At 39.7% G+C, this 15,110-nt stretch overlaps 1 protein-coding gene across 1 annotated transcript in view; it reads left to right on the top strand.

The window, feature by feature from the left end:
- LOC141103575 (ADAMTS-like protein 2) overlaps positions 1–15,110 on the top strand; it is an 84,727-nt gene that overhangs the window by 43,633 nt on the left and 25,984 nt on the right. Inside the window, exons 7-9 of the mRNA XM_073593317.1 lie at positions 4,990–5,070; positions 6,868–7,043; positions 10,965–11,235. Of these exons, the coding sequence (XP_073449418.1) occupies positions 4,990–5,070; positions 6,868–7,043; positions 10,965–11,235 (528 nt within the window). The remainder of the gene's footprint in view (positions 1–4,989; positions 5,071–6,867; positions 7,044–10,964; positions 11,236–15,110) is intronic.

The following is a 15,110-nucleotide window of genomic DNA, read 5'->3' as shown; positions in this document are numbered from 1 at the left end:
GGGATTTTTGGAGTATCCTCTGTGTATTTTTATTAAAAATGCCCATTAACGCTAATGCTAAAAAACGCTCATAAACGCTCATGAACGCTAGTACAAAACGCTGTTAAAAGCACGTTTTTCAACCAGTGTTTTCTGCCAGCAATCTGGCGTCCAGAAAAAGCTTTTTTGAGCCTAAGTGTGCATGGAGCCTAATGCTTATATTTCCCATATTACTCTTGTGTTAAGATGGATGAGGCCATTTTTAAAAGTTTAAATATGTGGCAAGTCTATAATCATTGTCAGCTGTTAGTCAAATTACAGTATTAACTGCCTGTAAAAATGAAAAATTGATTTTATGTTGTTAAAGTGTATTGAACTCCAAGAACAAAAATATAATAAATATAATATATTGCAGCTTAATGGTTGCTACATTTTAATTTCACCTGGTGAACCTGCAAGTTCAACATTTCCTGTGATAACGCTCAATTCTCAAACTCCTTACTTCATTTTGCTTAGTCACTTTGCTCCATTGAATAACCTGTTTTGATAATTGTCTAAATGGTGCATGAAATCCCAAGTGTGGTCAAGGATCATAAAAACATTGCAGACACCATATTATGAATCTCTTTGTTCCTTCATGAAAGATCAGAGTCTCAGAAGATCATTCGACATGCACATCAATGTTCAGAGCATGCAGTGTGACTGCACTCATGGCAGGGAAGCCTTAAAATTTCCAGCTTTATGACTTCCAGTTGTGTGCAGATGTGAAATGTCTTCTGCAACCTGTTTTCTCTGCTGGTGGCTATGACTAGTGAAAACTAAAACCGTCATTTTTCATTTTTATTTTACCCAAAGATTTTTGTAAGGTTGGAACCAAGAATAAATTCACAAATTCTGACATTGCTTGCTACAGTGTAGAGAATACTGGGATTTACTGTTTCGATTGTGGGGTGGTCAGTCTTTTTCAACCAGGTGCCTAGGCACCCTGGGGTGTCTTCAGGTTTTTTCAGGGGTGCCTTGGCAAAATGCCTAGAAATTGCCCAAAAATTGTATACAAGCCAACGGGTGGATCAAGCCTGCCTTTTGGTTACGCAAAGTCACAGGTTTTCATTGTGCATCATTACAACCTTCTAGCTGCTGGCATCCTAACAACCAATGGTGTCATTGGTTGATAAGGAGGGCAATGGGTGCCTCCACTGCTTCCTTTTTTGACCTTCTCCTGCCCCTCTCCATCAGCGCTGGGGTCACATTAGCTGAGTGAGCGAGAAAAAAAGGTTGAAAAACACTGGTGTAGACTGAGTCTGTGGATTGAACCCTAAATTTTGGAGTCATATTGTCACCCCGTAAGGTCGTGTTTTGATCCTAGGCTGTCAAATCCTAGGTGATGGTCCATTAACAAAGAGTCACCAGTTTACGGATGGTGAGAAGTGCCCTGTGACAGACTCAACCAGGACAGGGGCTTTTGGAGGGGACTGCAGGATAGCCTCTTGCCTACTGACTATGGGCCCTGACATTTAAGGGAGCTGCAAGCATTTAGGAAGATGTCCTGTTATATAATTCCAGAGGACATTATTACATTTAAAGTGGTTGTAAACCCACTAACAAAAAAAAAAAACAAAAACTGCAAGACAAAGGCATTATGAGCTAGTATGCATAGCATACTAGCTTATTATGAGTGACTTACCTTAGATCGAAGCCCCCGCATCGGTCCTCATACACCGCTCCGGACGGCGACTTCGCTCCGTCTGGGCGTTACTTCTGGGTATCGTGGGCTCCGGTGCTGTGCTCAGCCGGAGCCGCGATGACGTCACTCCCGCGCATGCGGTAACGGCACACTAACTGAAGCAACAGCATGTACGTGCCGTTGCTTCAAAGCGCATTTCTCGATGACGTCGGCACATGCTGATACAGGGGATATCTCCTAAACCGTGCAGGTTTAGGAGATATCCGGGGAAGCTACAGGTAAGCCTTGTTATAGGTTTACCTGTAGTAAAACGTGTTTGTAAAGGGGTTTACAACCACTTTAACAGTCAAGGAAGCCATGATGGTCTCTGCCAACTTGAAACTTAAAGCGGGGTTCCACTCAATTTTTTAACTTAATCTTACCCCCTTCAGTTAATTGCATAGATGTTCAAATGCCGCACAAATTTTTTTTTTTTATCGCTGTAATTACCTTTATATTGTACTTTATTGTGGCACTTCCTGTCTCTCCTCCCATGGGAGTAGGCGTGTTTATTGCCTATCCCCGGCGCCGCACTGTCTCCTGGGAGCTTAGTGTCAGGCTTCCCAAGATTCAGTGCGGAAACAATGATCATGCGTGTGAACAAGCTGTGAATGAACAGCATTCACCGCATCCAGGAAATCAACGCTTGTGGGCTTCACATGCCCACAAGCAAGATGGAAACAGCCAGCATCACATTTTTTAAGTTATTCTTCAGTACAAAAACAGAAAGAGGTGGAAATATTACACCCAAACTGTGAGTATTATTTTGGGGTTAGCAAAGTGTCTCAATGACCTAAAAAAAAAAAAAAAAAAGATTGATTGCCGGACTCCCACTTTAATAAGTTGATGTATGTAAAAAGAAAGTTGGTTAATGAGATTTAGACAGCCTTGGGTCTTCTTGAATTCTGGGATTCCCGATTAATCAAAGCATTGTCTAGGTGTGAACTCACATATTGTTTCTGTCTGTTGGCTAACATGACTAACTCTTGGAGGTTCCTATGATGGGATTAGCCTTGTTTCAGCTCTACCTCATTATGTAAACCATTGTGTGATGTTTTAGGTAAATATTTGGTTTTATTAGCTGACCTACTTTTGAAGTGTATAAAAACCTGTATTTCTGTTCAATAAACAGTCATTCCTTTGGTTCTATTCCAACATTTTGTCTGTGTATGATGCTTGAGGTAAAAGGTGGGTATTAGCTCCCCATCTGCTATAATGGTTTAGAGGGCAGAAGACACTGTTTGGCCGAAGGAAGCACCCAAGCGGTTCCGTCACATGCCCTAAACAATAAGCCATACTTGGTGGTTATGAGCCTATCTTTTATTGATTAAATGGGTGGAAAAATACAGCCATTGCATTTCAGAAGTTACAAAATTACCCTTCTTCAGGGTTCAAGTTTCCATGTATCAACTTCTATGTAAACTGTAACAGTGTCTATCAGAGTTTCTTTGCAGTTGGTCATTGAGATGGTTTGAGTAGCAGAATTCTGATACCTGCCAAATACTGCACTGCTGCTACTCAAACCAGTCTTACAGTGACCAATTTCATAGAAACTCTGATACACACAGTTGTGGGCCTTACAACATCTGCTTAAAGTAAAACTAAAGGCCATTTTTTTTTGTTTTGGATAGAGTGAAGAGGGATTAGAACACCTGTCAGGTTTTTATTGCTGTCTGTATCCCTGTTAGGGAGATTCTTCCTCTCTGTTTACCATTATCAATGAAACTGAAAGTTAAAGAAAATCCTAAATTTTGTCCCCAAAGCAGAAATAGTAGGAATATTTTCTAATGAGGATGCTAGTCCTGGTAACCAGGGATTCGCTCAGAGGGATTTTCTGTTACTTCCTTTTTTGGCTATGGGACAGGAAGTGAAGGGAAATCTCTCCAATGGGACACAGATGGCAAAAATAAACCTGATAGGGGTTATAACCCTCTCTTATGCTATCAAAAATAGAAAAAAAAAAATGATTTTAGTTCTACTTAAAGTCCTGAAGAAGCAGGATTATGTAACCCTGAAATTCTTTGGCTGTATTTTTCCCAGTTTAAGTCATATAAGCTCCACTTTGCTGAAGGTTTCACAGCTGACTTTCTTGACACTGCCTTGCTTATAGACTTCTGGTACTGGTGGTTTCACTTGCGAAGGCTGTAGTCTCATGCAATCTAATGCCGTGTACACAAGACCGGACTTTTCGACAGCAAAGGTCCGACGGAACAAATCCGCCGGACAATTCGATCGTGTGTGGGCTTCATCGGACCTTTGCTGTCGAAAAATCAGACGGACTTTAGAAATAGAACATGTTTTCAAATCTTTCCGACGGACTCGAGTCCGGTCGAAAAATTGGTTTGTCTGTATGCTAGTCCGATGGCCGAACAACGACGCAAGGGCAGCTATTGGCTACTGGCTATGAACTTCCCTATTCTAGTCCGGTCGTACGTCATCACGTTCGAATCAGTCGGACTTTGGTGTGATCGTGTGTAGGCAAGTCCGTTGTGTCGGAACTCCGTTGAAAGTCCGTCAAAAAGTCCTTCGGGGTTCAGTCCGTCGAAAGTGTGTACACGGCATAAGGCTGTGTTTAGCCTTCATGGAGCTGGACATACCTGCATGATGACGTCTCTTGTGATTATTTTAGTAAAAAATAATGCTGGAATATGATGTGATTTTGTTAGCAGCATGCAATATAGTTTAGTAAACGCGGAGCTATTATTATACTGCGCAGACCACCAAACAAGAGAACGTGGAGCTGTCTTTTATGTCTTGTAAACTTTAAAAAAACTAATGATTTCTCTCAACATCCCAGAACTCCTTCATCATATACAGTAATTTGTTTGCTGAATTTAAACATCACAAAAAATCTTCCAATCCTGGAAAATGCAATAAATAATCACATATTATATAGATATAGAAATACCATGTGAAAAACAAGGGCAGAAAGTAAGACTGACAACCTAATACCAAAAGCTTTACATACAGCAGATTATTGATACTACTCTATTTGCTGAATTTATCCAGAAATGTCCAGAGGTGGACAAAAGAGGGAAACAATGTGAAAAAAAAAGGTTAAAACAATTTGTACATTTTGAAGCTTGGCGCTGCCCTTTGCTTGCTTTTTGCATCTTACACCCATGTATACCCAACTTAGCTCTAAATACAGACATTTTATGCAGTATTATATATATCAAATACTATATAAACATGGATTTTTTTAACTTTACAACCCCATGTTGAATTGTTGTATGCAATTTTATACGGCCTTATGTCACATCTATCTATTACATTTACTTTTTCAGGTTATGCTCTAATCACAACAATCCCAGCTAGTGCTTTTGACATCTTGATCACAGAAAAAAGAAACACAGAAAACATACTAGGTGAGAAAGTATGGTTGGTATTTATGGATTAATTTAGGTAATTGTAATCTGTTTTTTACAGGTCTGTATCTGTTTGTTTGCATAGTTCTCTAAGCATTCCATGAATGTAAACTTGTATCTAAAGTTGCATATTTTTCAAACTGGAATGAGTAGGGAATGGCTAAAGTGATTCTAAAGGAAAAAAAATAAAATAACAAACATCTTATATTTACTTGATCTGTGTAATGGTTTCGTACAGAGCAGCCCTGATCCTCCTCTTCTCGGGTTCTCTGGTGGCACTGTTGGCTCCCCCCCCCCCGCTGAGTGCCCCCATAGCAAGCCACCCACTGGGGAGAGTCTCCTTCAGTTCCTTCCCTGTAAACATAACAGAAAGTGATAGGAACGCTCTCTAAAATAAATAAATACTTCATTAAAGTGATTGTAAAGTTTATTTATTGTTTTGTTAAACATAACAAACATGGCATACTTACCTGTTCTGTGAAGTGAATTTGCACAGATTAGGCCTGATCCTCCTCTTCTTGGGTTCCTCTTCGGCTCTCTCGGCCCCTCCCTCCTGTTGAGTACCCCCACAGCAAGCAGCTTGCTATAGGGGCACCCGAGCCGAGTCACGGCTCCCTGTGTCCATTCAGGCACGGAGCTGTGGCCTGGTCCACCCCCTTTCACTCCTCATTGGCTGACTGACTTTGATTGACAGCAGTGGCGGCCAATGGTGCCAAGCTGCTGTCTCAGCCAATGAGGAGAGGAGTCCCGGGCAGCCAAGACATTCCTGCAACATCACTGGATCTGAAGGGACCCCAGGTAAGTATTAGGGGGGCTGAGGGGGGCTTAATGCATAGAAAGCATTAGGATAAAAAACCTTCTGCCTTTACAACACCTTTAAACAGTTTTCTCAAGAACAGGGCCTGTCCCCTGCCAGCAGCTGCAAAGTGTGACCCTTGCTTCCCGTGGGGAAGCAGTGGTCTCTTTGCAGAGGTCCGACATGCCTCCTGTTGAGTCAGACTAATTTCTCTGCAATTATCAAAGCTTACACTTCCTCATGCTAGCTCTGACTCAGCAGGGTAGGTGTCAGAACTCTGTTTACCCACAGAGAGGAAGGATCCCATTCCGCGGCATGCTGGCATAGAACAGGCTTTTCTACCAAAAATCAAACTATAAGGTTTTACATATTTTGTTTGGATGCACCTGAAATGTTTTTAGCTAATTTAAAGCAATAGTAAACCTAAAAGCAATAAATTAATATACGGTTTTGCATCTTATTATTCTTAGATGTGATGACTGCATTAGTCTTCTTTTTTAGACTTTCTTTCCCTAACTTTCATCTGGAAATCCAGCCAGTAAGTCTGTTGTTTTGTCAACAGACCAAGTTGTCCTGCAGCTGTACCAGTTATTTATTCATGTAAAACTTTTAACTCAAAAGAAAAAAAACCTTTGCTGTAACTGCAGTGTGAGCTGGAGTTTGGCTTCAATTTGTTAGTTTATCGAAATCTGCTAGACCTTCTAACACCCCCCTTACCCCAGATTAACAATGCTGCCAACCAAAGGTGCCCCCTGTGCTCATTCAGAGTGGGGGCACCCTAATACAAGTGGAGTGTTACTGGTTAGATTATTAGGTGAAAACAGAGGGAAAAAAAGCATAAATAAAGAAAACAAATGCAGCCACCACATCTAATAATTGGTAAGCTGCAATATATTACATTTTTGGTTTTGGGTGTAACACCGCTGAATGTTCAGTCTGTCGTTATACTGTATTATATGCTTTCTTGTTACTTTTATCCTATTTTGTTTTTTTCCTCTCAGCTCTGGCAGACTCTGCAGGAAATTTTTACATCAATGGGAATATGATGATGGACAACCCTCAAAATTTCCGTGTTGCTGGAACGCTGGTCAAATATAGGCGGCCATCAAATGTACAGAGTGAGGGACTGGAATATCTGACTACTCCAGGGCCAACCAACCAGTCCCTCAGCGTCATGGTGTGTGTGTGAGACCCCAGCCCTTCTCTTTACCTTTAAGAAACTTGTCTCTTGCTATTCAGATTCGGTATAGAAAAAAATGTATATTGCGCTCAGTGGGGTAGATTTACTAAAACTGGAGCACTCAGATTCTGGTGCAGCTGTTCATGGTAGCCAATCAGCTTCTAACCTCAACTTGTTCAATTGAGCTTTCGCAATTAAACCTGGAAGCCGATTAGTTTCTATTCAGAGTTGCTCCAGATTTTGCACTCTCCAGCTTTAGTAAATAACCCCCAGTGTGTGTGAATACATTCAAATAATGTATACCTCCCAACTTTTTGAGATGGGAATGAGGGACACCTATCTGCAAAAGTATGCAGGCATAGGACACACCCCTTGCCACACCCCCTTAAAGGAAAATTGTACAAAAAAACAAGATTGATTAAACCCACAAGTGCTTTTTTACCACTACTATTCCTTTATATTGGCTTTTGGAATTTACAAATGCAGAAATTTAGAAATCAGATGAAAGGTTTAGTACTGGGAAACATTTTTTGATAGATAAATAGTGCATTTTATATACATCTATATAGATCAGACCAAACTGAGGGACAAATGGGGAGGAATGAGGGACAGAGGGACATTGCTCCAAATCAGGGACAGCCCCTCGAAATCAGGGACAGTTAGGAGCTATGATAATGATAAGACAGCAGCACTCACAACATTGTACACAACAAAATCCAGATAAATATAAAGAAAACATGTTGCGCTGTCTAGTATAGATGTGAATTTGACATACAATATATTAACATGTATAAAAACATTATTTAAAACACCAAAGTCCATATAGTGATGTAGTGCAAAGTCCTTAAATTCAGTGCAACACCCGGTGTTTATTAAACTGGTTTGTGGCAAAAATATCTTCTTACCAGATCCAAAGACCTATCAAGGTCTATGTTCGCATCTTTGAGCTTTGTTACCCCTTACAATAGTTGCAGATCGTCCATAGAGGATCATCGGTGAAAACAAGGCAGGGATAGAGCCACAAGGTATCCACAGAGGCCGATCCAACCGTTGATCATACAAAAAAAGGGAAAACTCATTGCGCAGCGTCCAAGTTAAAAACGGGCAATTTATTAAAAAAACGACTTACAACTGATCTGTAATCACAGGCATAGGGAATAAAACTCCTAATGCTCTTACGAGTGTGATGACGTCACCGCTATTCCTGCCCTGCCAACGTACGCGTTTTGTCTGAATAGACGTTTTCTGTAAGGCATTTCCTTGTGGCTCTATCCCTGGCTTGTTTTCACCAGTGATCCTCTATGGATTATCTGCACCTAAAGTGAGGGGTAACAAAGCTCACAGATGTGAATATAGAATTTGATAGGTCTTTGGATCTGGTAAGAAGATATTTTTGCCATAAACCTGTTTAAACACTGGGTGTTGCACTGAATTTAAGGACTTTGTACTACATCATTATATGGACTTTGGTGTTTTAAATATTGTTTTCATACATGTTAATATATTGTATGTCAGTTTCACACCTATACTAGACAGCTCAACACGTTTTCTTTATATATATTCAGATTCAATAAATTCATATTCAACGTGCACCTATGCCCAACATATAGACAATACACTACTTTACTGTTCTTAACAGCAGTAAAAGAGTTTTAGGGCTCATGCACACAGGCATATTAGAACATATAATGTACAATACAGCTGTATTTCGGCACCTGGGAGCCACAGGTGTTAAGTATGGCTGCCTGAACAAATGAACTGCAGAATATGACTATAAGTGGGTGTAAGCTCTGTAAACATGGTTATGCATAATGGCATACACCCCTGGACGCAGACCATGTCCAGGGGTGTGTGTCCATACAGGTATGCTCATTTACACTTCGCATATCCGCGTACAGAGGTGCACAGCTGTATCCTCTATTTCCCCTGTACAGATGATTGTATGCAACACTTGTGACTCCCTGGAATTGAAATACGGCTGTATTTTATGTTACATACTGCAGTACACCCATATACATGAGCCTACTATACTCGAAGATCACAACATAGACTCTAAGGCCCCATTCACACTTTGCGTAGTGGGAACTTGCTCCCACTCGCCAATTCCCGCTCCTAATTTTGTGTGGGCAATTTTCATGCAATTACAGGTGTCACGCATAGGGCAGCCCATTCACTTCAATGAGCTGCCCTATGCGTGTCTGTTACACAAAAGAAGCTCCTGCTCCTATTTGGAGGACACGTGTCACGTGATTTTTAAATACTTCAGCTCCGGAAGAATTACCCCCCCCCCCCCTTCCTGACCAGGCCATTATTTGCGATACGGTTCTTAGTTACATACATAGTTACATAGTAGGTGAGGTTGAAAAAAGACACAAGTCCATCAAGTCCAACCTGTGTGTGTGATTATATGTCAGTATTACATTGTATATCCCTGTATGTTGCGGTCATTCAGGTGCTTATCTAAATAGTTACATAGTAGGTGAGGTTGAAAAAAAGACACTTTAACTGACAATTGCGTGGTTGTGCAATACTACCCAAATAAAAATTTTGACATTTTTTTCCCACAAATAGAGCTTTCTTTTGGTGGTTATTTAATTTTTTAGGAATTTCAAATACTTTATTTTTCTGTGATTTTTAACTACAATTTTATAAGTTGGTGATGGGGTCTCTTTAAGGTTGAACTTGATGGACATTTGGTGGTAATTGATCACCTCTGCGTTTTCTTCATAAATTTAGGCCAATATGTATTCTGCTACGTTTTTGGTAAAAAAAATCTCAATAAGCGTATACAGTATTGATTGCTTTGCACAAAAGTTATAGCATCTTCAAACTATGGGATATATTTATGGAATTGTTTTTTTTTTTTTTACTACTAATGGCAGCGATCAGCGACTTATAGCAGGACTGCGATATTGCCGCGGACAAATTGGACACTAACTGACACTTTTGACACATTTTTGGGGACCAGTGACACTAATACAGTGATCAGTGCTAAACATATGCACTGTCACTGTACTAATGACACTGGCAGGAAAGGGGTTAACATCAGGGGCGATCAAAGAGTTAACTGTGTGCCTACTAGTGGAGGACATGGTTTCCTTTCAGACAGATTGCCATTCTGCCTCTGGCAGCGCCTACTTGTGCCCGATACTCAGAATAAATATAATATATAATTATATTAATATTATATTTATTATATTATTTATAATATAGATGTATAAAGTATAAATACATAATTCTACACAGTGTGGCCACCCTGTAGCAGTAAATGTGCTATAGGGTGGTCGGCAACTGGTTAAAGTTGCGTTTTGCGGCAATTGCAGCACAATTTCTGCCACGCGACTATCGGGGAAAAATTGCACAATGTTTGGGATGCCATTTAGAATGAATGCCACCCAAATGCCCATTGCGTGTTTTGCACCGATTGCCGCGTGATTTGGAATTGCAAGCAGGATCTCGGAGATTCCGCCTGTGATTCCAAATTGCGAAGTGTGAATGGAACGTAAAGTTGGGTATCAGTTGTTTCTAAAAACATGAAAACATCTGCTGGTTGTTTTCATTGGAGGGCTGGCAAGTGTCAAGATCTGCCCGTCACAGATAAAAAAGCAAATATTTAACGCCTGTGTTGTGAACTTGGAAAATCAATTTACTGCTTGTTCATATTTACATACTTTAAATATAATGTTACCTGCCATGATGGCAGCAATTAAAACCTGGAAAGGTTCTGGCCCTTTCTCTCTCTATTCAAAACGAAAACACTAATTTGTGTTGGAGTTGGGCTATTTAGTTAAAAAATCTGTGCTCAACATGGGTGATGTTCCATGTATTTATTGCAGAGCTTTCTTATTATTTTGCAATTTATTAAATATTACATTATAACATATATGTATCTTATTTAATGTGTTCTTCTGTATTTAGTACTACAACTTTAATGGAAAGATTCCCCATATAACGTATGAATACACAGTACCTCATGTGTCAGAAGTACCTCTTCCTCTACATTCTGAACCAGTACAACAGGCTCCTCTTCCTCCAAGCAACGTACAAAGTGCGACCCAGAGAGGGTCTGATAGAAGTTTACCGGATGCACCTGACACATGGAACTGGGGAAACGCTCAAGAGTCAGAGGGCTCATTCATACCTCGGGCAAGTAAAGAACAAAGCATAGTAGAAGACGACCAAACAGAAGGTAACCTTATTACCTGTGGTCATGGTTTCAAATCTTCTTGGTTATATATATATAGTATGTTATTCTGTGGACCTTTTTGTATTGTTTTGATCCATGATTTGGCCCATCCCTTGCTACACATGCATATCTGTTCTTTATCACCTCTTCTGGCATTGGTAGGTTTTCTAAAGCTAATAAAGTAATTTCTATTGCTAAATTATTTAAAGCCTAACCCCAGATTTGATTGAACTTTAAAGCTAAAGGCAAAACTTTTTTTTTAGTTTTGGATAGAGTGGAGAGGGATTAGAACATCTGTCAGTTTTTATTGCCGTCTGTGTCCCCATTAAAGTGTAGGTAAACCCCCCTATCATTTTCAGCCAAGGAAGCTGCCATCTTTGTCTCTGTTTAATCTACAACTGCCATGATGCTGCACATGTGATCAGTTATGACACCAGCCATTGGATGGTTTGACCGTTTGGTTGAGAGCACAACCAATGGGCGTGTTACATTTCCGGCACGTGCCGGAAATTAAACTGTTTTATGGATGGGTTTACTTCCGCTTTAAGAAGAGTCAACCTCTTTACTTATCCTTTTTACCACTATCATTGAAAGTGAAAGTAAAAAAAACTCTAATTTTGGGTTGTCCTTGAAAAGTAATAGAGAGGAAATCTTCCGATGGGGACACTAATTCTGGTGACCTGGGGGTCCCCAAGAAATTCCCTTAATTTGCAGAGATTTCCTCTCACTTCCGGTTTGGCTATGGGACAGGAAGTGAAGGGAATTCTCCGCAATGGGGCACAGATGGCAAAAATTTATTTGACAGGGGTTATAACCCACCCTTACTCTATCCGAAATTGAAAACAAAAGTTTTGCCTATAGTTCTACTTTAAATAGTTTTAACCAAGCTGATCCAAACATATCATTCCCTCACTAACAGATGCATTAGCAGTGAGCGCTATATAAACTGCAAACAGCATCAGCTACATGCAGGGCTGTGTTCCTGCAGTGGAGCGGAGACTTCCCGTCCCATTCCCGGCACAAAACTGAGATGGGCTGAGTGCTTTTCAGCCATTTAGAGGAAGCTTTGTATTTTCTGAATGCCTACAAGGCTTCTTTTTTGGCTGAGGTGGAGAGGGTGACATCATCTTCCCGCCCCTCCACCTCAGCCAGTCAGAGGAAGCCTTGTATTTATTCAGAAAATACAAAGCTTCCTCTAAATGGCTGAGCAGCGCCAAAGTCTATGGGGTTAATTTACTAAAGGCAAATCCACTTTGCACTACAAGTGCACTTCGAAGTGCAGTCGCTGTAGATCTGAGGGGAAGATCTGAAATGAGGGGAATCTCTGCTGTTTTCTATCATCCAATCATGCACAAACACAACAGATCCCCTCAAATCTACAGTGACTGCACTTCCAAGTGCACTTGCAGTGCACTTAAAGTGCAAAGTGGATTTGCCTTTAGTAAATAAACCCCTATATCTCACTGTCAGAACATAGCACTGTATACTTTATGTAGCTAATGCTATATACAGTGAATTAAATAGTTGGTTTGGATCAGCTTGGCCCAAATAAATTGAAATGTGATGGGCTCCAACAACAAAGGCCAGAGGATTTGATGGAGGGGGTGGCAGCATCAAAACGTTAATTCTATTTGATGGTTTTATCTTTTAGCTCTTAGGATCAGGGGATGTACACATACAGGTAAATCAAAATATGCTTATCTTACGTTTACTCATGAGCAGTTTTTTGTTCCTCCATTGTCTGTGCCTGTCCCAGGACATTCTAGTTGGAAATACCCGGAACAGCTTTAGTAGAAGTCTCCCAGCTGTGTCCTTGTAACATACCTATACTACTTCAACTGGCTTCTTACAATTTCAGAGCAACAGCTGGACTTTCATCATGAGCTATTTGTATCCTGTAGCCATCTCAGTGCTGACCTTGGCTTACCAGCATTGCATACGGCACTATGACATGGAAATTTAGATGTTTTCCACTAGACCAACATGACAGCCAGGGATCTAATGTTTCAGAAAAAGATGTCAGCTCTCTCAATGCAGGTTTCTTTCATGTTGGAGTATTTTATCAGTAACCTGATTGATTTGACTTTGTCCTGATGCATCATGTTTTGTAGTAAAGTCTGTTACAACAGTATAGTGAATATGAAGAGATGATAATAAAAATAGATGGTATTAGCAATGAAAACTGGCCACTATTAGGCTGGGATTTACTACTATTGCAGCTTTTACGCTTAACAACAAAGTAGCGGGAGTGTATTATTTTGTAGCTGTCCAGGAAGTGCCATCTGATGGTTTCTAGGAATAGTATGGTGCACTCACATTTCACGCTGGCAGTATGTATTAGCATTGACAGCTGGACTTCTAAAGATACCGTACGAATATAGTCTATGTCCTGTGGCGGAATTCAAATTCTATTTCACCAAGTGCCTCTGACACTCCATCAATTCCAGTAGTGATGACAACTGGGCGAGAGTAAAGAAGATGTAAAATTGCAAACTGGTCAAAAAGATTTTTGTATTTGTCAAAAATTGTAATGGGGTGATTTTAGAATATTGCTGTGTCCATCCCAAACAGTTTTATGTATACAAAGATAAAATAGTGGGTGGCAGGGACTTTTTAGGGCACCATACATTTTTTTAAACAATACTTTTTTACTCCAAAGAGATACTGTACATTTACACAGGGCATGAGTTGTTGTACCGCATGTTTGGGTAGTGTATATCATATTATATATCCACAGATATGCCACCAAAAACAACAAATAAATCCAAAACATAAGTATAGTGCCAATACTACTAACGAAGACCGTACCATGTCCACATGCCCAATATGTTTCAAGACTTGCTCTTCCTCTGAGGCAATCTGATGGACAAAGTGGAGTAGTAGATAAACAATGCCAGTGTTAACTTTGTTGATGAAAATATTTTCATCATAATTTTCGCCAGAGACATGTTTTCAATGATGAAAACTAGACGAAAATCAATTCGAATTTTCGTTGATTGATGAAAACTATAACATCAACAAATGAAAACAGAACTAAAATGTAAGAGAGGGATTTTTTTCTTTTACAGTAAAGTGAGAGAGGCGCCAGGCCGGAAATAGTGCAGCAAGATTTTATTCATATAAAATGTATAAAAACAATGGTAATGCACTCACAAGCTTCAGTGTGAAACAGAAATAGAATTAGCTTAATATGAAGCCGTCAGTAGTGGTAATAGTCCCAACTGGAGCTGGTGGGATCATGGACAGGCAGTAGAAGCCAGTGGCAAAACCTAGAAAAGCTGTCAGATGGAGCTGACTAAAGCCTGGGTGTAGTAGCCAATCGGGAACCGTTTTAGAGGCAAAACCATGCCTCCTTTATCAGCTGAGGCACTTTTGTTTGTCAAAAAACAATATTCTTGTAACAAAACTTGGTTTTATATTATAAAGACGTTATATATAAAGACGTTATATATAAAAAAATCAAAATGTGTGTCCGTAGTGCATATACAAAAACATTAAAACCATAAAAAAATAACATGTTATTATAAATGCTTAAATAATGCATTACAATTTAAAAAAACCCATTAGAGTCTAGTCTAATAAAAAGGTACAGGAGATTTTAGTAAACTAAAATGTACTGGAGATTTTAGTCGACTAAAATATAATTAAAACTAAAACCATTCAGATGACTACAATGCGACTAAAACTAAAATGGCATTTTAGTTAAAAGACTATGACTAAAACTACAGTTGTGCTCATAAGTTTACATACCCTGGCAGAATTCATAATTTCTTGGCCATTTTTCAGAGAATATAAATGATAACACAAAAACTTTTCTTTCACTCATGGTTAGTGTTTGGCTGAAGCCATTTATTATCAATCAACTGTGTTTACTCTTT

The sequence above is a fragment of the Aquarana catesbeiana genome, linkage group LG07, assembly GCF_042186555.1.
Source record: "Aquarana catesbeiana isolate 2022-GZ linkage group LG07, ASM4218655v1, whole genome shotgun sequence".
Taxonomy (NCBI): Eukaryota; Metazoa; Chordata; class Amphibia; order Anura; family Ranidae; genus Aquarana; species Aquarana catesbeiana.
This window is presented reverse-complemented; position numbering and strand designations above follow the sequence as displayed.